Here is a 22,204-nt window from a genome sequence, read left to right as displayed (position 1 = left end):
AGGAGGGGAAAGAGAGGGACATGAGGGGACAGGAAGGGACAGTGGGGTCAGGAGAGGACATGAGGGGACAGAGAGGGACATGAGGGGACAGGGAGGGACAGTCGGGTCAAGAGAGGACATGAGGGGGCGGAGAGGGACAGGGAGGAACAGTGGGGTCAGGAGAGGACAGAGAGGGACATGAGGGGACAGGGAGGGACATGAGGGGACAGGAGGGGAAAGAGAGGGACATGAGGGGACAGTGGGGTCAGGAGAGGACATGAGGGGACAGAGAGGGACAGTGGGGTCAGGAGAGGACATGAGGGGGCAGAGAGGAACATGAGGGACAGGGAGGAACAGTGGGAAGAGGGACAGTGGTGTCGGGGGGGGACACGAGGGGACAGCCCCGGTCCCGCCCCTCAGGGCGCGGCGCGGCCCCTTTAAGACGCTCCTGGTCACGTGACCGCGCGCGGCACGTGGCCCCGCCGCCAACATGGCCGCGCCCAGCCGGGCCCGGCGCTGCCTGCTGCCGCTGCTGCTGCTGGCGGTGGGAACGGGAACGGCCGCAGCGACCCCCGGCACCGCGGGCTGCGGCTGCAGCGCCGGCCGGGCCCCCAGCGACGGGCGGGAGGCGGCGGCGCGGCGCTACTCGGCGGCGGCGGGCAGCGGGCGGAGCGCCGGGCGCGGGCCGGTGAGCGGCGAGGCCGGGCCGGGTGGGGGCCCGGGCAGCTGAGGGGCCGGGCCGGGCCGTGGGGCGGCCCGCGTGGAGCACGGCCTCCCCCGGGATAACGGAGCAGCCGGGGAACTGCCGTGGGGAAAGCGAAATTAAATTACGGGTGGGTGGGCCGATAGAAACTGGCCTTGGGCGCTGCTTGTGGCCCCACCTCGCTCCTCCCTCACGGGAAGAGCAGGAAAACATGAGGGAATTAATCTCCATTTGCCCCTGTTGTGATGCTGGGGAGCTGCATCGGCTTGGCAAAGCCCCTGTGCAACAGGCAGGGTGGGAACTCCCCTCACAAACTGGAGAATAGTTAAAGAGCATGAATTGAACAATCCCCGTGGTGTTCGGGATGCATTTTGTGTGACAGACCTGAGCATTCACGGTGGGTCTGCAGGGTGCAAAAGTCCTCTGACCCTTCATGCAGCTGGCAGCTCCAGCAGTGGGTAATGAAAGCCAGTTACTGCTGGTTAAGTTATGCTCACAACATAACCTGATGCTGCTCAGCTAGAAAACATCTTCACTGGCAGTGAAGAGAGAGAAGTGGCCTCTGCACCACCCACAAACAGGTTCATTTATTTATTATGGTTTTAGAACGGGGGAGGCAGCAAGAGTTAATTTTGTACAAGGTTTTTAGCCCAGTGAGCTCTGAGCTGGCTTGGAAACCTCCTCAGGGAGCTGCTCCAGCTACCGAGGGTGGAAGGGAGGTTGGGAGGGAGGAAGTGGTGCAACTTCTCACCACGTTGTTGTTTCCTAAGTCCTGAAAAATGTAAGCAAATTTATCCTGCAGCCCTTTTATGGAGTCAGTTCCAGACTGCCTGTAAGAGCTGAGATTCTTCTCAGTGCAGGAGGTTAGGAGGACACAGGCAGCTTCAGCTGGGGGCAGTCTGAGGAGAAGTGTTTGTAGTGTTTTTTATGGGCCACTTGCAAGCTGTGTGAATTGTAGGTGTGGCTGGGAGAGCTCTGCAGTGGAGAAGAAACAGGAATGGGATGAGTGAGGTGGTGCAAATGCTCATTCCCCTGCCCTGGAGAGGTGCTGGGAGCTGCTGTGGGTTCATTTTCTGCTCCTTTGCTGCCCTGGCAGTGGTGCAACTGCAGAAATAACAGAGTGTGACATAGGAGACACATGTTTCTCCTCCTGAGAGCACCAGCATGACCCAGACTTCATGTGAAAAATGGGGATTTGTCCCCAACTGCAGTTCTGCTTGCTGTTTCCCCACATGGGCTGGCCAAAATGCTGTTTCAAACCACCTGCAGAGGTGAAGAGCAGTGTTGGGAGCTCCCCGTGTGTGGAGACACAAATCTTGACTCCATTTTCAGAAGGCTGGTTTATTATCTTATGATACATATTATATTAAAATACTGCATTAAAATGATATTAAAAGAACAGAGAGAAAAGATTGATCAGATAGGAAGAACAAGAAGAGAATTCATAAGAAAATCTTGTGACTGCTCACAGCCTCGGCACAGGTGAAAATGACATCAAGTGAAAACAATGCACGTGGAGCAATAGAAAATGAACCTGTTGTATTCCAGCAGATAGTTGTTGTTTAATTCCTTTCCTGAGGCTCCTCAGCTTCCCAGGAGGGAAAAACCCTGGCAAAGGATATTTCATGAAGTATCATAGCTGCAGAGCAGGAGAGTGAAGGCAGCAGGGGCTCACCGTGCCGCGCTGGGGCTTTGCTGTGCAGATGGTGCTGATCCCAGGAGGGGTGTTCACCATGGGCACCCAGGAGCCTCAGATCCAGCAGGATGGAGAGGGCCCTGCCCGCAGAGTGCACCTGGGCAGCTTCTACATGGACCAGTACGAGGTCAGCAACCTGGACTTCGAGAGCTTTGTCAACTCCACGGGCTACGTCACCGAGGTGAGGCACCAGGGCTCCTCCCCGCTGGAAACCAGCCTGGCTTTTTGGGGGTGTCACAACACTTGTTTGGGATTTGCACGCTCCAGTGTTTCTGGGGAGAAGGAATTGTGTGGCCCTGCTGTCCTGGCTGGAAGGGCAGTGGGGTGTTTGTTGTTGTGTTTAATAATTGCCAGCTAAGCCTTGTGAGGCCAGCAGGTCCTACAGGGGGTTTTGGGGTGGTTTGCTTGGGGTTTTTTTTTGATATTTGGGTCCTGGAGCTCTTTGTAGCAAGTTAGATTTTCCTTGGTTTAGAAAATCCTGGGGAAGGGATGTAACAGACTGAGATGGCCAGGGCCTCTGCAGGCTGGCCCAGCACAGCTCTGTGCTCTGCCACAGAGCCCTGTGCCTCAGGAGGGGACAGCAGCAGCTGCAGTGCAGTGGTGTGCCTGTTCCTGGGAGCAGTGCCACAAGAACATGCTGAGGTGCCTCCCAGGAAGGGCCCCTGTGCCTGAAGCTCAGATCCCCCCTGACAGTGACTGTTCCTAGCAGCTGTGACAAACCTGCCAGCCCTGCAGCAGAGGAGCCTGGGTGAGGAGCAGCTCTCAGAGGAGGCACTTTGCTGAATCCACTGCATGAGCTGGGCCTCATTTGGAAGGCAGGATCCTCTGGTTGGATGAAGAGCTTCTTTTGTCTGCTATTTCTGTTTCTTAGCTCCATAATTGTGGAAAAAAAAGGGAGGTTTAACTATGCTGGGTTGGAACAAAGCTTGCCTGCTGCAAACAGCTTCTGGGATGAGCATGTGTGTGGTGGGCTCAGTGTGGAATCACAGAATATCCTCAGCTGGAAGAGGGCACAAGGATCATCAGGTCCAACCCCTGGCTCAGCACAGACCCCCAGCAGTCCCACCCTGAGAGATATCCAAGTGTTCCTGGAGCCCTGGCAGAACTGCATCTGTTGCAGACCCCATGGCTCAGCTGGTGTCACTGAGTGCTCCACTTACACCTCCTCCCTTTTTTTCCTCTTGGTGTAATGTACTGTGATTGATCAAAACTATTTGTATTAGTTATTATTTTGGATTGCTATAGTGCTAGATACAGTGATTGAGTTACTTTTAACTCTTTATTGTTGTAGCAGCAATTTAAAACGTGGTGCTGGTGATGGTGGAGCAGTAAGTGACAAGGTTCAAGTCTTTTATTGTGCTTCCCAAAGGAAAAATAAGAGGAATGAAACATGGCTTTCATATTAGACTGATGAGTGTAGCATTTGAAAGCAGTTGGGACAATCAGAACTGCATTTTTAATTAATAAAAGTAAAAACATGTGCAGAAGCTCAGGGAGCTGCCATCTGCCCAGTGGCTGTTGAACAAAAACAACATCCAGAGAAAAAATCCCTTCTTTTCTGTTGCAAAACAGCTTCCTTGAAAGAGAACTCAAATTCATGGTGAATTTGTTTGGTCAAAGGTTGGACTTGATGGCCTTGGAGGGGTTTTCCACCTTAATGATTCTCTGAATTTTCTTATCCTTGATTAAATGAAGCTGTAAATGTTGAGTGTGGTTCCAAGAATAGCACTCCTTTGATGACATAATGCTTGAATCCTTTGTTCTTCCCACAGGCAGAGAAGTTTGGTGACTCTTTTGTGTTTGAGGGGCTGCTGAGCGAGGCAGTGAAGGCTGACATCCACCAAGCAGTGAGTAGCACAGCAGGGAAGCTCCCTGAGCAATCCCTGGGCTCTGTTGGCAATCACAGCAGGAAAACTGAACTCTGATGTCCCCAAAGCCAGGTGCAAAAATGGGGATTGTGGAGAGGTGTTTGGCCAGGAATCATGGACTGAAGTGGGGAGGGTTTGCAATCTGTTCTGTCCTTTTTCTTTAAAAAACAATTAAAACCATCAATTCCTGAGCAAAGATTGGTATCAACCCATTGTCTCTTTTTGCCCCCTACCTGAGAAGTTCAGGCTGAGTCTGTAGATTCCTTATGTTGTGAATGGCTGGAGTTTATGGTGTTTCCTCCTCTCTAGAGGATCCTGTGTTCATTTGCTGCTTTCCCAGCTCCCCTCATCCCCCTGGGCACCAATGATCCTGGGAGGGGCAGTGCTGACTCCTCTGGAGCTGATCCACGTTTCCTGTGGAGTGAAAGTGAATATTGGTTTAAAAAGAAAGAAATTTCTGTAATAAATCTTCCCTTCCCTCCCTTCTCTCTTTTTTTTTTTTTGTTGTGAATATATTGCTGCCCCCTCCTCAGGCTTCATTTACCTCCTCCTTAGCAGGTCAGGTCCCCTTTGCAGCTCTTGGCAGATAAGCAGATTGTGTCCTGTCATCTCCTGGACGAGTTGATCTGCTCTGAGCACAGGTTTGGACAAAATCACCTCCTGAGTGGTTCCTGTCAGAACTATCCTCAGCTCTGAAGGGGCACAGTTTGCTTTTGGTTTTCAAGGGGCAGCCTGAGAGCTTTCAGGAAGCCCTGAGTGAGTGTGTGCTGGGAGGGACTGGCAGAGAACGTGGGATTTGGGTTCCTGCTGCCAGGGAAGGAAGATTACAAGTGCAGTTTGTAATCTTTTAATTCAGGACTAGCACTTGTGCACTGGGAGAGATAAGGCTAAATTGCAGTTCCCACCACCAGCATAACTGATGCTAAATCCATCCATGGATTTGTTCTGCCTTCATAAAAATAAAAAAAATACAAATAAAAAAATGAGTGGCTCCTCCCACCTTCCCAACAGTCAGTATTGGAGAAATTCTTTTTCCTGTGCAGTTCTGTGCTGCAGAAATCCCTAAATGAGTTTCTGTGTTTTAAAACAAACAAACCCCAAGAATGCTGCTGTAAGCTCAGCCTTGGCAATTTTGTAAACACACAGTGTAGGGAGCCACTTTCCTGAGTGTGTCAGCCAAATTTGCAAGTGTTGGCTGCAGTGCTCACAGGACAAGTGTGATGCCAGGGGCCTGGGATGGAGCCCAAACTGGTCTTTTTTGGCTACTGCTTTGTGAAGGTTTTCTGGAGCTGTTAAAAGTAAACTTGCTGTTAAAAGTCACCTTCTTCAATCATAAATACAAAAAGCAGAAATAAAGTGTAAATATTGGTGTGTTACTGGCACTGCAAATCCCCCCAGCCAACCTGTGGCAGAGAGGATTGTGGTTTTCCTGTGCCTCAGTGGCTCAGGAGTGTTTTGACAAAGATTTTCTCCAGATGAAGCCCAGGGATGTGAAATGTAAATGTGAATATGAGGGAAGAGTAACAGGAATGTAAATTTTTAAAGCAGTATTTCACATGCTGTGAAATAACTGGGGAAAGGTGAAAGTGGAGGTTCCAAACTAAATAATTTAGAAATGATGAGCTCTGTGTGTCTGTTGGGGGTTCTGCTCTGTTTGGCCACTTTGTCTTCTCCAGTTCTTAAAGCAGATTTATCAGAGCCTCAAAGGCACTGGCTGAGGGCAGAGCTGGGGCTGCTGAGGAGTGCCCCAGCTGAGCTGCAGGGTGATTGTTGGAGCTCTGGGTGTGCCTTTCCTGGAGGTGAGGTGGGCTCCCAGATAGCCACTGACAGGAATGTGGGCTGGCCTCAGCCTCTGGAAGGGAAGCTGTAAAAAGGGGTGTAGCAGCCGAGGATCAATTGTTGCAGGTTTCTGGGAACTTGGGTTTTAGTTTTGGCCTCCAAGTTTGTGGTGGTCATGTGGCTGAGGGAGGATTTAGTGCTGTGCCAGATGAGGGAGTTACTGATGGAACTGGGGAGGGCTCCTTCAAATGGAAAAGGATTTTGTGGGGTGAGGGAGGGAAGGTCTTTTGAAGCTGAAATTATTTGTGTGGGCTTAAAAATTATGAGAGCTTCACATCTTAAATTCTTCACATCTTAAATTCTTCACATGCAGCCTGGAGAAGAGAAGGCTCTGGAGAGACCTTGGAGCCCATTCCAGGGCCTAAAGGGGCTCCGGAAAAGCTGGAAGAGGACTTTGGAAAGGGACAGGACAAGGGGAATGGCTTCCCACTGCCAGAGGGCAGGGCTGGATGGGATTTTGGGAGGGAATTGTTCCCTGGCAGGGTGGGCAGGGCTGGCACAGGTGCCCAGAGCAGCTGGGGCTGCCCCTGGATCCCTGGCAGTGCCCAAGGCCAGGCTGGGCACTGGGGCTTGGTGACACCTGGGACAGTGGGAGGTGTCCATGGCCATGGGGGTGGGACTGGGTGGGCTTTGAGGTCCTTCCAACCCAAACCATTCCATAATTCCATTTCATTCTGAGGGGTTTGAGAGCTCTTGCCAATCCCTGCAGGAGTTTGCTGCCCAGGTACCATGGAAAAGGGAACCAGGATGGCACAGCAGGAGTGCAGCCTCAGTCTTTGCTCAGAGTAGTGGGGACGTTGTTATTCTTGGTTTGTGGAGGGCAGAAAAATTAATTTTTGTTTCAACACCAGATAAATTCTGCACTGAAGAGGCTGCGAGCATACAAATGTGTGCTGCCTTTGTCTGTGAGGGTATGGAATTTTGGGTCTGCAATGCAATGGAGCTGGCTCACTGGCAGCTCAAGCCAGCACTGAGTTCTGGCCAGCCCAGAGCTGTGGGATGCTGCTTTCATCCCTGTTTGTCTGGAAATCTCTGCAGTGGCCTGGAACTGTGCAATTTGCCAGTTTCACAATAACCCCAAATGGGAACATTCTGCATTTCAGCTGAACATGCCAGGCTGCTGCTGGGAGCAGCCCTGGCTGCAGTGGGCCAGCAGTGCCAGTGTGGGCAGGGTGAGCTGTTCCTGCAGCCCCCAGTGCTTCAGCTGCTCCCTGCAGGGAGCTGCAAGATGGAGCTGTTGAAGTGTTCCTCTGTGGGTTTTTGTGCTCTACTCCCACTGCTGGGATAAAGAAGGATGTGCTGGAATTCTCCCTGGGAATTGCCAGGAACATCAGCCTGTGTTATCAGAGCTGCAGTTTGAAGCAGGGCATGCTTTGTGCCTCAGGATAAATCCGTGCACATCTCCTCTCCTTACAGCTCCTGTGCATTTGGTTAGTGGAAAAAATGACCAGTTGGAGTGCAGATTTAGATGTTGGCTGGAAATCAGACTTCCAGAGGTGTCTGCCTTCACCAGGAATATCAGTTCCTCAAAAGAAGCTTCTTCTGATTCCAAAACTTGCACTTAATGAATCTGACTGGATTTTAGCATCACGTATTTGTGGTTATTTTTCTTGGAGGATGGACAGGGCTGTGAAGTTTTACACTGTCTGAAGTTCAGTGACCTTTCCTTATGCAAAGAAAAGGTCCCTTCATAAAAGTGCTTGTTTCCAGTCAAGTCTGAAATATTTTTTTGTAGTTGATGACTTACAAAGTAAAATTAAATATCTTTTAAAGCTGCTGCCTTTCCTTGGTGTGCAGTTTCAAACAGCTGTAAAATACTGGATGTTAAGGCAGATAATATTCAATATTAAACAAACCCCCTTGTTGCTTCCCTTTCTGAACTCATGAGGGAGGCCATTAACATTAGAAATAAAGAGTGAGAACAGATTCTTCTGTAATTAGAGCTTTGGGGGAGCTGGGACTTTTAATTGACAGAATAAATAGCATGGGAATTGCAGGAGCTGGCACAATCAGGTATTCACAGACTCCTGGAAGGAGATGCTCTAGTCCAGCCCCTGATGCAGGTGTGAGCTGCCTGCTGGACAAATCCTCTGCTCACTGTGAGTTTGGGTTTGTGTGTGGCAGGATTTCCCCATCCTGGCTCAGCCCTTGGCCATAATTACAGCAGGTTTGTTTTCTGTGGGGACAATGCAGTGGATCCCTTGCACAGTAATTATTTTTATTTCTTCAACTTCTCACCCTACTAAAAATATTCCGTTTTCTGTCTACCTCTTTCTTCAGTAGTTCATTAATCAGTGCTCAAGGTTTAGGATCTGGCTTAGAGGAGGAAGAGCTGTCAGAGATTTATGTGTATCTGCCTGACATGAATAAAATAAAACCTCATCCAAAAATTATGTTCTTTACTGAATAACAAATTTTTCCTCACGTCCTACCAATGCTAACAAGATCCTCTTGCATTTTAAAGATGTACAGTGCTCAACACCATCTGATTGAAACAAGTGGTAACCTATTAAGTCAGCTTCTGAACTGGAGTGGTTTTTTAAGAATCCACCACTTAAATGATTCTTAAAGTGGTTTCCAGACTTTCACTCAAAATCTCTTTTCACACAGTTAATTCTGAAGTTCTTGCCCTGCAGTCACTTTTGGTTTTTTCCAGCTGTTTATTCTGTCTGGTGTAAGGCTTTTAAAATATTTTATTAAAATAGCATTGGAATGCTGTAGCACAAAAAAAGCTGATGTTTGGTGCTGTATGACTGGACAGCAGCATGAATTTGTCATCATCCTGTGGGCCTGCCTTAAGGTTCAAATCCACAGCTTTGTTATTTCAGGGACTTGCTACTTGATGGAAATGTCGGAGCCCGAGCCAAGATGAGCTCCTCTGTTGAGTTTATTTTTGGGAAATTTTCGGATACATAAATCTGATTTGAATTTGAGATTTGCTCCTCAAGTGGGGGTTGTTTTTCTCTTGAACGTGTCACAGGTTAGTGCAAGAATAATAAATGCTTTTATGGCTTTGGGGTGGTTTTTAGGGTACTCCCCTATTGCAGCAACAGGGTGATGCTGACGATGAAACTCACTTGGTGATGTTCCCCACTCTAATTTTCTTTTCTACTTAGATTTAGGAAGGAATTTTCTTCAAGCTAATTGTGAAGTAGTTAAAAAAATCTTGACATTGTGAGGTAATGGAGCAATTAAAGTTAGGCTGTCCCAGCCCACTTGGAAAGGAAAATGGAATAGTTGGGAGGAGAGTTTTGGGCTGTTAGTGGGAGCTCAGGCTCCAGCTCTGCAGATTGCTCTGCCCAGAGCAAAGCTCGTGGGCTGCAATTAATTGTTCAAGCTCTTCCCAGAGTTAGCACTCTGGGCTCTCTTTCCACAGCTCTCTGGGTCTGCAAGAAGCAGAACAGGGAGTTCTTAAGGTGTAATCCTGGAGGGGAGAGCAGGATAATCCCCTTTTCCAGCTGGGTCAGACCAAACCAAGCCTCTGCTTTGCTCTGGGAACGTTCCCCTGGGCACCAGGGTGTAAGGATTGCAGGGCAGGTGAGGGTAACCTGGCACAGGTGACATGCTGCAAGAATTAACCAGAAGGAAGGGGCTTGTCCTCTGAGTCAGGGTCTGTTCAGCAGCATCTGCTGCTATTGGGACAGCAGGAATCTGTTGCCAGTGCACAGAACATGCTTCGGAGGGAAGCAGAACGTGAAGTGTTATGAAAGTAACTAAGCTGATTATTGGCAAGGGAGGACTTGGCTGTATTAACTGTGATGTTGTAATAGCTCTGTCTAATTAGCTCTTCTGCTAATTAGATTTAGAGCAATTAAAAGCTTTAAAGACTTGTGAGAAGTTCTGGGAGAGAACTGTGGAGTTCAGGTAGGAGATTTCTGGAGGGTGTGTTCAGTGGAGCCAGGGGCTGCCTTAGATGAGTCTCCAGGTAATTCCTGCAGGTTCTCCCCCTGCTGTCCCTGTCCCAGCACTGGATGTGCTGGCTCTGGGTGCTCTGCAGAGCCTGGCAGCCATTTGGTGCTCAGCAGAGCCACAGCCGGGAGCTGTGCACACGCAGTGCTTTCCTGTGGAGAGACATTTTTCTTGGGTTAAAATAAACCAGCCTGATTGAAAGCATCTGCTTTTTCTTTTGCATCACAAAAATGTTTTCCAAAATTAAAGTTGTCTAAAGTGTAAATCTTTGCAGTCTCCTGCGGAGATGTTTTTATCCAAAACCCAGCAGTTTAATTTACAAAAATATGTTGTACTTAGAAACTGTCGAAATCTTTCTTGTGATCTTGCAGATTTTAGCTTTAGCAAGTGGTTCTGCTGCTCTTTTATTTTCCTTAAATAGCTGTAAAATGCTAATTTTGGATTTCTGTCCTATTTTCAATGTAGTTTAAAGGTCAAACCTCAGTATGGGAAAGGAACTGGTTAAATGGGACTCACTTTAAACCTCTTGACTGTTGTATCAGTTTAGCAGCCCCATCACTCTGAAGCTTCAGTGCTGGGAGAGTTGAGCAGAGTGTCTGCAGGAAGGGCTCATTTTGGGGTTTGAATGCTCAGTAACAGCTGTAATCCCTGTGAGAGATCAGCTGTTTCTCATGCTTTTTGCCAAGGGTGGTGGCTCTGCTTGGGGTGAGGATGTCCTTTGTCAGACACCGAGCCAGAGCTGGGGTTGGTGTTGTTGGCTGATGTTCTTGTCATGCTGGGGAGGGCAGCGAGGGTCTGTGAGAGCTGTCATGGCCTGGGGGTCCCACTGAGGGGGACAGCAGAGGACACAGTCAGGCTGCTGGGAGCATCTTTGTTTCTTTGTGCCTGCCACTCAGCTGTTCCCTTTGGAAGGGAGGGTGTCCACTCTGTGTGAGCACCTTCCCAGCCTGGGGCAGCCCTGCAGCCTCCTCAGGCATTTCACAGCCCTTCCCCAGGGCTCCCCAAGGCTCTGGGCTCTGCAGCTGTGCTGGAGCAACAGCTTTAGTCCAGGATTGCTCTTGATTTTCAGGGAACTTTTCAATACCCAGATGTGCTGTAGGCAAAATCTGTGTGTGCTGAGAGGGAAAGGCTGTCAGGGAGTGTCAGCACAGCCTGATGAGGCTCTAAACCCAGGATAATGTGTGTTTGGGCACTTGCTACTGAAATATCCACCTGAGTGATTTGATGTGCAGCTTGGACCAGAGTTTCCTGGACAATCTCTGTGTGCCATAATCTTCTGTCCCACACATGTGTAATTGCACGTTCTATTGAAGGATGCAGCTTCCCCCTAGAAGCTGCTGTTAAAATTGTTTGACCAGACTGATTCTAGGTCTCCTCAACACCAGCTTGCAGTGGCTTTTTGGACTTTGCTCTGAAGGTTTGGTGAGTTAAAGGGTAACGTTCTTGGCACCTTTCCTACCTCTGTGAATAACATTTGACAAAGGCAGTCTAGGACTAACCAGCCTCTGGCTTGTTTACCTCCTAAAGCATTCCAGGCTTATTTTCTCTGATTTTTGCTCTTTTATAGACATTATCTCTGTAATAGGAGTATTTTGGAAGCTGCTGGAATAAACCCACAGTTGATGGGTGGCATAAATGTTCCTTTCTTTGCCTCAGTGAAGGCCCCATCATTCAAATAAGTATTTCTAAGTGAATATGAATCAGAACAGTTAAGCATTCCTTTGAAGCAAGCCTTATAGAAGAAATCCCTAAAGAATGTCTTCCAGGAAAAATTCCTGGCGTTGAAGCACCAAATTTGGGATTTCTAGTTTGAGAGAACTGCTCAGTGCCTGCATTGCTACAGATGATTTTGGCTGGGTGATGTTTCCCAGCAAACCAGCTGGGGAAAAAAAAAGAGAAAGGCTTCATGCTTCACTTCCCTTGTGTGGTTCTTCTGTCTCCACCTTCTGGAAGCTGAGAGCAAATAATTTAAAATCAGCTGAGTGGGTTAATGACCTGGAAAGCAAATGTGTTGCAAGATGAGTGTTTGACCCCCAGCTAAAGGGCATAATTGGGGGATTATTTCAGTGATGTCAAAACACTGAGGCCAGGGAGCAAATAATAAAGATGAAAATGCTCTTTAGGCCAAAATCATATTTTTTTTTCCTCTCTGAAGATTGTATCAGACTGAAGTCAGGCAGGGGCTGAAATTCACACAGGCACAAACTGGTTTGGGTTGGTTGGGACTCTGATTTTTCAGAAAATCTCTTAGCTGGGAACTGAAGTGTCCTTCCCTGCTGCTCTTGTCCTTTTTCAGGTGGCAGCTGCTCCCTGGTGGTTGCCTGTGAAAGGAGCCAGCTGGAGGCACCCTGAGGGCCCTGACTCCAACATCTCCAGCAGGTGAGCCATGAGCACCCATTCCCTCAGAAAACACAGGGAATATCCCTGTGGCTCCCACCAGGAATGGGCTGCAGGAAAGGCCTTTTATTCAGTCACCTGTTGGCTGCTGCTGCTTCTGGGACTGTTCTCCCACCTCTGATGAGTTGCATGCAGAATTCCATGGTGAGTGATGGAGGGCACAAAGGTCTGTCAGGACGTGCTGATTGAGCCTCAGTGTTTGCTGTTCATTTCTGTGTGCCAGCAGGGGAACACAGCACATCTCCCCAGGGGCACCAGCTCCACACCTGGGTTTGGACAGGAGGAATCAATCCTCACTGTGTGAGAGGAGGAATCAATCCACACTCCAGGAGTCTGGGCAGTGTGGACTCTTCCATGTGGCATTTGGAAGCCTCTTTCTCTGGCAACAGAATTCTGAGGAGTTTTGTGTATTTTTCACTGTATTCTGACTGTGAAAAATCAGTTGTGACTACATAGAACCTCTGAATACTTTGGAAAACTCTGCTGTTTCTTACAGTTAGTGCCACGCTTTGCTTGCACAAACCCTGAAACTTGCTGATCCTTGTCTTCATACAATTGCTTTCCATTCTGAAGTGGGATGAATTTTAGGCCTAGAAAATCAAATTGCTGTCTTCATTTGGGACCTCTAACATTGCAGCTGCTCCTCTGACTAGGAAGGTGTCAATGAAGTTGGCACTTCATCAGCTAGTGAAAGTTTCTGACAGCATTTTGAAATCAAATCAGACTCTCTAGCCTAGATCTAGTAGGTTTTTGAGTCCTCTAAGGACAGGACTTTGTTAGTGCACCATCATCTGATGGCTGAAGTGCTCAGTAACGAGTTATCTGCTCTCCAAGGGCAAGGAAAGAATTATCTGAGGCAAAAATAGAGATAATAGCTGGAGGCGTTGTTAGGGGGAGCCAGGAATTGAGGTCAGAGCCAGCAGACAGGAGCTGGAAACCTGCCATGAAATTCTGGGCTGGCACAGCTGCTGGGAACCTGCCACGTGGAAGTGGCCCCAGGCTTCACAGGGATACACTGGATTCTTAAATGGGGCAGAAGAGAAGTTGATAGGAAGTTCCTGTCTCTCCTGGACCCTCAGCTCTGGGAGCATCTTGGTCTGTTGGAGGCTTGGATGGGGAGGATCCTTCTGCAAGAATGGCTGGGCATTTTTTTGTGTCTTTTTCTGGAGAAAGAGACAAGGATTTTAATGTCAGTCCTGGAACCAAACCCCATTAAAGACAGGAGCTCTTGTGTAAACTGGACTGCTTAAAGCACCCAAGGAAAATCACTTCCCAGCTCAATTTCTGCAGTTCAGTTTCCTGGACAGGGTGCTGCAAAAGCTGAGGGAGTTGGTAAGACTCTTCCTCATGTCACCTCTCCTCAAAGCCCCACAGCTGACAGCAGGGACAGGACCCAGAGCAGGAGAGGAGCCACAGGGGAGGCAAGAACAGTCACCATTAAATTGCCATGTGCATTTTCCTGTTGAGAATCCTGCCTTGTGGCTGAGATGGCCCTGCCAGGCTGCTTTGATGCCAGATGCCCTGTGCCAGGCTGGTTTGGCAGTGGTGATGCTGCAGGTTTTCAGTGCTTTCCTTTGGCTCTGCAAGCACCCAGGTTCCCCCAGAGGGCAGGGTATGGACAGTCCTGGGTGCTGCACTTGAGAAACCACAACCCATAAATAACTGGAGAGCTGGAGGTGGCAGCAACACCAGACAAACAGAAGTTAATTATTTTCTCCTCTTGTTTCCCTCTGATGGCTGCATTTCCCTTCCAGCATTTTTTTTCCTTAAGTAACTTCTTTCCTGTAAAGTCACCTGGTGCAGCTGTAATGTGTCAGTCCTGGGTGTCACACTGTGCCTGGTGCCCTGAGGAGCCTGTCCTGCTCATTTTGTTCCCAGAATGGACCATCCAGTCCTTCATGTTTCCTGGAATGATGCCGTGGCCTTCTGCACGTGGGCAGGGAAGCGGCTGCCGACGGAGGCTGAGTGGGAGTACAGCTGCAGAGGGGGCCTGGAAAACAGGTACAGTCCAGGGGAGCAGGGCTTGGGAAGGGTTTGTTACCCCCAGAACTGCTCTGCAGCCAGGCTGGGAGAGCTGGGGGGGCTCACCTGGAGAGGAGCTTCAGAGAGAGCTCAGAGCTCCTTGCAGGGCCTGAAGGGGCTCCAGGAGAGGGGCTGGGGACAAGGATGGAGGGACAGGACTTAAGGAGGGGAGGTTTAAATGGAGTATTAGGAAAAAGGTATTTATTGCAAGGGTGGGCAGGCCCTGGCACAGAGCAGCTGGATCCCTGGCAGTGCCCAAGGCCAGGCTGGACACTGGGGCTGGAGCACCTGGGACAGTGGGAGGTGTCCCTGCCATGGCAGGGTGGCACTGGGTGGGATTTAAGGTCTCTCCCAACCCAAACCAGTCTGGGATTCTATATAACTGACTTTTAATTAACAGCTTTATTTGACAGCTGCTCTGTTTGTCTTTCCTCAGGCTTTTCCCATGGGGTAACAAACTGCAGCCCAAAGGGCAGCACTATGCCAATATCTGGCAGGGAGAATTCCCCACCAACAACACAGCAGAGGATGGCTACAAGGGGACTGCACCTGTAAGTGTGTCTCAAAGACAAGCCAGCATGTGGAAATGATCTTAATCTTCCTAAAATAAGGTCTGTCTTCAGGAGGATGAGCCATGGCTGTTTTCTATCCCTGTGCTCTTTCATTTTAGATTTTAAGTTACATTAAATTTCACTGCAGGCTTGAGCATTATCAAGGGACTCTTTTGGAAGCTAATTGAAAAGTAAAGATTACTTTCATTTTAACTTCTAGTTCCTCTCAAACTGACCTCTTTTCCCCCCTCCCAGTCAGTTTGTAGTCAGAAGTTGAAATACTTTGTGCCTGCGCTTGTGGCCTCACAGTTTTGTGAACTCAAAAATCACACAATAATTTAAAAGAAATTAAACTTCCCTTTTGGGGAAAGGTTGAGCCTGTCTAGTATAACAACCAGAGTGGAATTTTAAAGGCAATCAAGAATGTGAATGAATTATTTAATGGTGGCTAAGTAAATCCAAAAGTTTCATCAGAAGAGGAGTCTGCAGAGGCAGGAGCTGGCAGCCACCCTGGCTTTTCCTTGGTGGGAGGGGAATCTGGGAGCTGTGAGTGTGCCAGGTGTGTCTGCTGCTCAAACAGTGCCTCTCTGGAGAGGCTCAGGCTCCAAAAGCAGCGAGGGGATGCTGTGTGACACTGGAGCAGGGTGCTGGGGACACCGAGGTGAGCACATCCATCCAGCTTGGTTTACATGCAGCATGTACAGGTGTTCCAGGTCTGCACTGCTGCTCTGGTGCCTGCCTTTGGGGCTCCTCCAGGTGCCCCTGGAGCAGAGTGCTGTGAGGATTGCAGCCCTTTTGGGGTGTTACAGAGCTCTGTTCCCTGTCCTGTGCAGGTCTCTGCCTTTCCCCCCAATGCTTACGGCCTCTACAACATGGTGGGCAACGCCTGGGAGTGGACATCAGACTGGTGGGCTGTGCTCCACTCCCCCCAGGAGCTCCACAACCCTGTGAGTGTTTGCTTGGCACACCTCCAGAACCCCCTCTGGGACAGGGTCTCCTTGCTGTGCTGTGCTGCTGGGGTGGGGGATTGGGAGCATCACAGCACAGCTCACCCACGCTGCAGTTGCAGTGCTCTGGTGCAGTTCTGGTGTTTGGTTAGTTCTTCACACCTGGTTAGCCATTGGATACTTCCAAACTGGCTGCCTATTACAGAAATCAAGAATTTGTGCAATGACTTCTTTAAAAAAAAGGAAGGATTTTAGTTCACTTGTGTTGCTACAAGCTGTACTTATTTTCCCTCCCTCCAAACCATCATGAATTATCTTTCTGGCTTCTGGTAGCTTGTTTTGAACTGAACATGTGATAAAACTGAGGTTTAGGAGAAGTCACCAGGCTCTGAGAGGTGAATCTTTGTTTTCCTTTGTGGCAGGCAGATGGAGGTTCCTGCAGGTTCAGATGTGTGGGGTCACTGATGCTCTGTCTCAGCAGATTCCAGTTCCAGTGTTAGATCTGCTCCTCTCCCATATCCAGGATGAGTAAATCCCATGATTTATGAATATAACAAGTAAGGCCACGTAGAGTTTGTCACTCAAAGCCCCACCAAATACAGTGGTTTTTATTTGCTAACAACTTACAAAGCACTTTCAGGTTTATTTTTACTCCTGGTAATTACCTGTGAAGGCAAGACAATCAATTATGGAGCCCCCCAACAATCTGTGTGCAGAATTCCATCCATTCCTTGTAGCCAATCCTCAGCATAGCTCATATCTTTCCAGTGTTAGAAAGCTTTTTTGCAGATTTTGGGTGTTAAACTAAATATGTTAAAAATCTTTGCCTGAGCTCTGACCCTCTGGAAGAATTCAGAGTCTTTTCAGCCCAGAGAACACATCCTATATTTAGGTTACACTGCTTGTGCTCTGCAGAGACTGAAGAGCTGGGCTCTGATAGATCTGGTGCTAATCAGTTCTCATGTCTCAGAAGGTAACTGCAGCCTGGCTATTTTGGGACACCTTTTCACAGGAGGAGATGCAGTTTCTTTACCCATTTAACCAGAAAAACCCTTTGGAATTCACTTTGAAGTGCTCTGCCTCAGACACCGGATTCTGACAATCAGTTTGCATATGAAAAACCCCTGAAAGCCTCATTGTTAACACCTAGTTTTTAAATATTCCTGAAGTGTCTGGGTTTAAAACTTCAGCAAACTCTTGGAATTGAACAGAGCAAAATTCACAGGACAGTTGTTCCCCACCATCACCTTAATCCAGCAGGGAAGTTCTCCTGCCTTGGCATCATCAACACCAGAATGTCTCAAATAAATAATTACAATGAAGGTGCCTCACTGCAGTCACAGAATCAGAAGGGTTGGGGTTGGAAGGACCTCAAAGCCACCCAGTGCCACCCCTGCCATGGCAGGGTCACCTCCCACTGTCCCAGCCCCAGTGTCCAGCCTGGCCCTGGGCACTGCCAGGGATCCAGGGGCAGCCCCAGCTGCTCTGGGCACCCTGTGCCAGGGCTGCCCACCCTGCCAGGGAACAATTTCCTCCCTAAAAATGTAACTGATCCTTTAGCAGAGAGAGCCAAGTGTGTGTGTGAGGTCCAATCAACCACAGTCCCATCAGGGGTTATTTTGTGGTGACTTCTGGCTCTGATTTTTTTGTATGAGCTGCAGTTCTCTGTTTGAAAATTGATTTCTCTCCAAACAGAGTAACCATGTGGCTGTGCACTGCAAATCACCATGCACCATCAGAAAGAGTTTGTTTGATATAATCAAAGAAATACAACTTTATTTTCATTAACAAAAAAAAAAAAAAAACCACTTCTGGGATTTTTTAGTAACTTTTCAAAGAACAATCCTACTTTTATGAGCTTTGATAATGGAATGCAGAAGCACTTATGTAATCAGACTGGAATATGGCTGTTTCAGTATTCTAGTACAGAATAACCTTGTTAATTTACAGTAAACTCTGGGGTTTAAATCTGGGATCAAAGTCTGGACAGCTCTGGCCCTTTGCACCAATGTCCTTCCCCTTTGGTACCAGCTGGTGCACTTCTCCAGGTCAGGCCATAAAACAGTGGTGTTGGATAGAACAGAGATCTGCTGGTTTTAATCAAATGTGACCTTAATTGCTGGGCTGTGATTAGCTTTTAGTGAGGGGAAGCACAGCCAAGGCAGTTTCCCTCATCTATCAGTGGGATCTGTGCACAAGCAAATATTAACACTGCAAATGCTGCTGCTGCTGTCTCTTGATTTTCTGATATCTTTGCCAGCTGTTTTATGATAAACTCTTTACCTTCAGTGATTTGAAATAGGAGAATGATGTTTTATAATGGATCAGATTTATGGAGGACACTACAGCAGATTTCTGCAGGTGAGGTGTTTCAGGGCTGTAATCCTCCTTCAGAGGCTGTGGGGTCAATTTAAGTTGGTTTTTTTTTGTTATCAAATAACTTTTGATGCTCAGTTTTGGCCTGGTGGAAGATCTTTTTGTAGTTAATAAAAAGATGCACTCCTGAGCCTTTGGCTCACACACTGCTCAGTACAGGTCAGCCCTTTGTAACTGCTGACACATGACAGATTTAGGGCTTTTTAACCCTAACCAAAAATGTTCCTCTTCCTTTATAAAAGCGTCTTTGGAGCCAGTTGCACAGATTGCTGCTCAGCCCTGCAGCATTTAGGGGAAATCCTGCTCCACAGCCCCATTGTTCTGCTTTGCCTTGTTCCCATGGAACTTTTTTTAGGTCAGTTTTCTCCTGGCTTCCCTTGAAATGAGATTACCAGGCCGGGTGATGACTGCTGGCTTATCTCAGAGCAGGGACTGTGCCTGCCCGTGCAGGTGTTGTGGGGACACTTTCCAGAGGCTGCACAGTGCTGTGGGGAGCACCCAGGCTTGGAAGGAGCGGATGCTGCCTCAGGGTGTGGCTTTCCTTGAGGATTTGTGTGCCTTTAAATGCCAAATTCTTTTTCACACGTATAAATTTTGGCAGTAAACATAAAGCTGCTGCAGTTTGTGTGGTGGACTCTCACACAAAGCAGTCAAACTCAGCGGGTGTAGGCAGGAGCTTCTGGAGCACCAACATCAACTCAAGGTTTTCTGACAGTCCCTGGCATTTATGTTCAGTTACAAATGCTCTTCTGGGGTAGATTCTTCTAGAACATCAGTCCTGGTAATGCAGACCTGGGTGGGAGACAACTGTAGCCCTTGAGACAGGGTAGGAGAGTGGGATCCATGGCAGGTGTGACCAGGGTGGTCACTGAGGAAAGCAGGAGCTCATTTTCTTCCTGGTAAAACCCTTTTTAGGAACCCCCCTGTTACCAGGCATCATCAGTGGGCAGCACCTGGAATGTTAAATACTTGCAGCAGTGAGGAGGGAGCACAGCTACTGTCACCTGCAAACCCTGTAGGGCAGAATTATTTCAAGCTGTCTGCTTCAGACACCCCTGACATCTGTGTCTGGAATGTTTGTGATTGCTCCTTCCCCATCCCCTTACTCCTGTAAGCAGCAGTTGTTCCCTGAGCACTGACCAGTGTCCTCCCTCCCCAGCAAGGGCCGTCCTCGGGCACGGACAGAGTGAAGAAGGGTGGATCCTACATGTGCCATAAGGTAACGTGCTCTTCTCGTGTGCCTCTTCCCTCTGAAAGCACTTCACCATGATCCTCTGACAGTTTCCTGCAGCCTGGATGCTTTGGGTTTCATGGGATTTATGAAGAGCAACACCTGATGTTCCTAAGGACCTCTTTTTGCTTAGCGTGGAGTTAAGTTTTTAAATCAGTAGGGGTTTTAGATGCAGAACTTAAAATTGATGTAGGCTTCTAATGGTGTTTTCATGATAGAACTTGAGTGATACTTGCAGAGTGGAAAGTATGGATATGACTTTGTTTTTTAAGTTTTAGAATGGCTTTTGATCCAGAAAGGATATGGAGCTCTGAGTAACCTGGTCTAGGGAAAGATGTTCCTGCCCAGGGTAGGGGGTTGGGACTGGATAAGCTTTAAGGGCCCTTCAGTCCCAAATCCTTTTACAATTCCATGGTTCAGTGATATCAGGTGTTTGCAGAGGTGGCTGAGGGATGAAGTGTTTGTTGGTAGCAGACCTGAAAATCCTTCAGAACTGGCAGGATGTCACCACAGAGTGATGGCTGTTCATGACACAAAACAGTGTTTTAAACTCTGCTCATGCAGTGCTTAAAAGCCCTCATTGTACATCTCCTGTTTCATTAAAGCTGTCCTGTTCTTCCCTTGCAAAGCCTGTGGCTGGCAAATCACTCTCATAATTAGATTAAATTTTCTACAGTGAGATCCCATTTTCTACACTGATTTCCTTCTTAGGTGAAATCAATGTCAGATGTTAATTAGCAGTTTTGATTAAATTAACACTGGAATAGGCTCTTCAGTGATGAATAACATGACCCATTTTGAAGGTTTGTGAAGATTCTAGTCTGCCCTAGTCTTTTTTTCTAGGTGATAAAACTAGGCTGTGTATCAAGACAAAGCCACTGACTGCTCTTAGTACAAGGGCTCTTTATGAGGTGCCTGACATCAGCTCAGACTGATTTTTGCTGGTGCTCTTCTCCCTCTCAGAGCTGACAGAGCCTGAAGCTGCACCTTTTTACATCCCATCCCAAAAGTCTGGCACCTCATTCTGGAAAATGTACCTGTACATTCCAGTGGGGTCTTAGCACATGGATACACAGCTCAGCCTCTGAGGGGAAGCTGAATGGTGGTTTTGGCCTTTTCCCAGAGCAGGGGAGATTCTTGGCTGACCCTTTATCAGACCCTTTGCCACTCAGTCCAGTTTTTGTGTCAGCTGGAGGCTGTGTAGGATTCCCTCCTTTCTAACGCAGTGATTTCCATCCGTGGCACTTCATCGATCTGTCCCACATTTGCTGTATTAATCTAACTAACTAATCTGTCCATCTAACACGCTGTTTCCTGAGGGGCTGTGCTAAGTTCCTTTTCTGTGTTGCTGTGCAGTCCTACTGCTACAGGTACCGCTGTGCAGCTCGGAGCCAGAACACCCCCGACAGCTCCGCGTCCAACCTGGGCTTCCGCTGCGCCGCGGCCGCGCCGGGGCCGCGCTGAGCCCCGCTCCAGGGCACGGCCTGCCAGGGAGGGCTGCCTGCCACCCCGGGGAGCAAACGTGAGCAGCTGTGCCCCTTGCTGATGGCACGCGATGGAAAAACCTTGCTGCGAGTTCCTGCTGAGGGAAGAAGAACCAGCACGACTCGAGAGCGCTTGGAGAGCCTTTGTGTTCATGAGCAATCTGGCCTGGGTGTTTTGGATTCAGCTGGAACAAAACTGAGCAGAAACATGCCAATCATGGTTTCAAAGATTACTCAATCCCAGAATTAGGCTGGAAAAAACCTCCAGAATTCTTTAGTTCAGGCCTTGACTGATGACCACCCTGTCAACTGCAACAGCTCCTCTTTAGAGAGGATCTTTATGAATTAATTTTATTTATTTAATCATGGTTTCAAAGATTACTTAATCCCAGAATTAGGCTGGAAAAAACCTCCAGAATTCTTGAGTTCAGCCCTTGACTGATCACTACCATGTCAACTACAACAGCTCCTCTTTAGAGAGGATCTTTATGAATTAGTTTTATTTATGTAGAGCTTCTACACTCAAATGCAATAAGCAAAGACTTTATAAAATCCTAGACAGCTTTAAAAGAAATTCTAGGCAGTTAGGAAATTCTAGGCAGCTTTGAGAGACAATGAAGGAGTGAAGAATGAGGGCTGGGAGATGACAGCTCTCCCCACAGGCAGCTTGCCCTTTGTTACATTCCACTTGCAGTGAAAATCATGGCCAGAAATGGCTTCTCCTGGGGAGATATTTGCTGCTCTTTAGGAAGTGCCTTCTGCAGCTGAGGGAGATGATCCTCAGGGTGATGATCATTAGAAATCTTGTACATATTTGAATAAAATATCAAGCATTTGTTTATACCAAAGACTTTTATTGATGGAAAAACACAATTTCCTTTGAATTTCTTGGACACAGTGTAGGCTTATTTTAGGGACTTGGAAAATGCAGTACTGGCCTCATTAGAAACTGAAGCTAATGAATGATTCCACTTGAATAAAAGTCATGGAAGTGATGGCAGATGGAACTGTGAGCCCTAAGACCTAACAGGGTGAATTTCTAAACTGTTTTATTAAAAATAAAATTCCTCACTGAAAAGAAGAGGAATTTTAGCAAGTGAGAAGGGAAATGGGAGCAATTGAAAGCAGCCTCATTTTGGGATCTGAATGTGATGGTGGATTAACAAAAGCCTTGGCACTGATGCTGGTCCTTGCCAGCGTTG

The 22,204-nt window shown here is 48.0% G+C and overlaps 1 protein-coding gene across 1 annotated transcript; it reads left to right on the top strand.

Annotated features, from left to right (window-relative positions):
* Positions 1-439: 439 nt before the first annotated feature.
* Positions 440-21,997, top strand: SUMF1 (sulfatase modifying factor 1). The gene is made up of 9 exons (XM_064433141.1): positions 440-667; positions 2,386-2,559; positions 4,151-4,225; positions 12,291-12,373; positions 14,270-14,392; positions 14,850-14,964; positions 15,798-15,911; positions 19,447-19,506; positions 20,875-21,997. Exons 1-9 carry the CDS (start codon positions 470-472, stop codon positions 20,980-20,982), a joined length of 1,050 nt encoding a protein of 349 aa, XP_064289211.1. The 5' UTR covers positions 440-469; the 3' UTR covers positions 20,983-21,997.
* The last annotated feature ends 207 nt before the right edge of the window (positions 21,998-22,204 follow it).

Source organism: Passer domesticus, chromosome 9, assembly GCF_036417665.1.
Source record: "Passer domesticus isolate bPasDom1 chromosome 9, bPasDom1.hap1, whole genome shotgun sequence".
In the NCBI taxonomy this organism is placed as follows: Eukaryota; Metazoa; Chordata; class Aves; order Passeriformes; family Passeridae; genus Passer; species Passer domesticus.
This window is presented reverse-complemented; position numbering and strand designations above follow the sequence as displayed.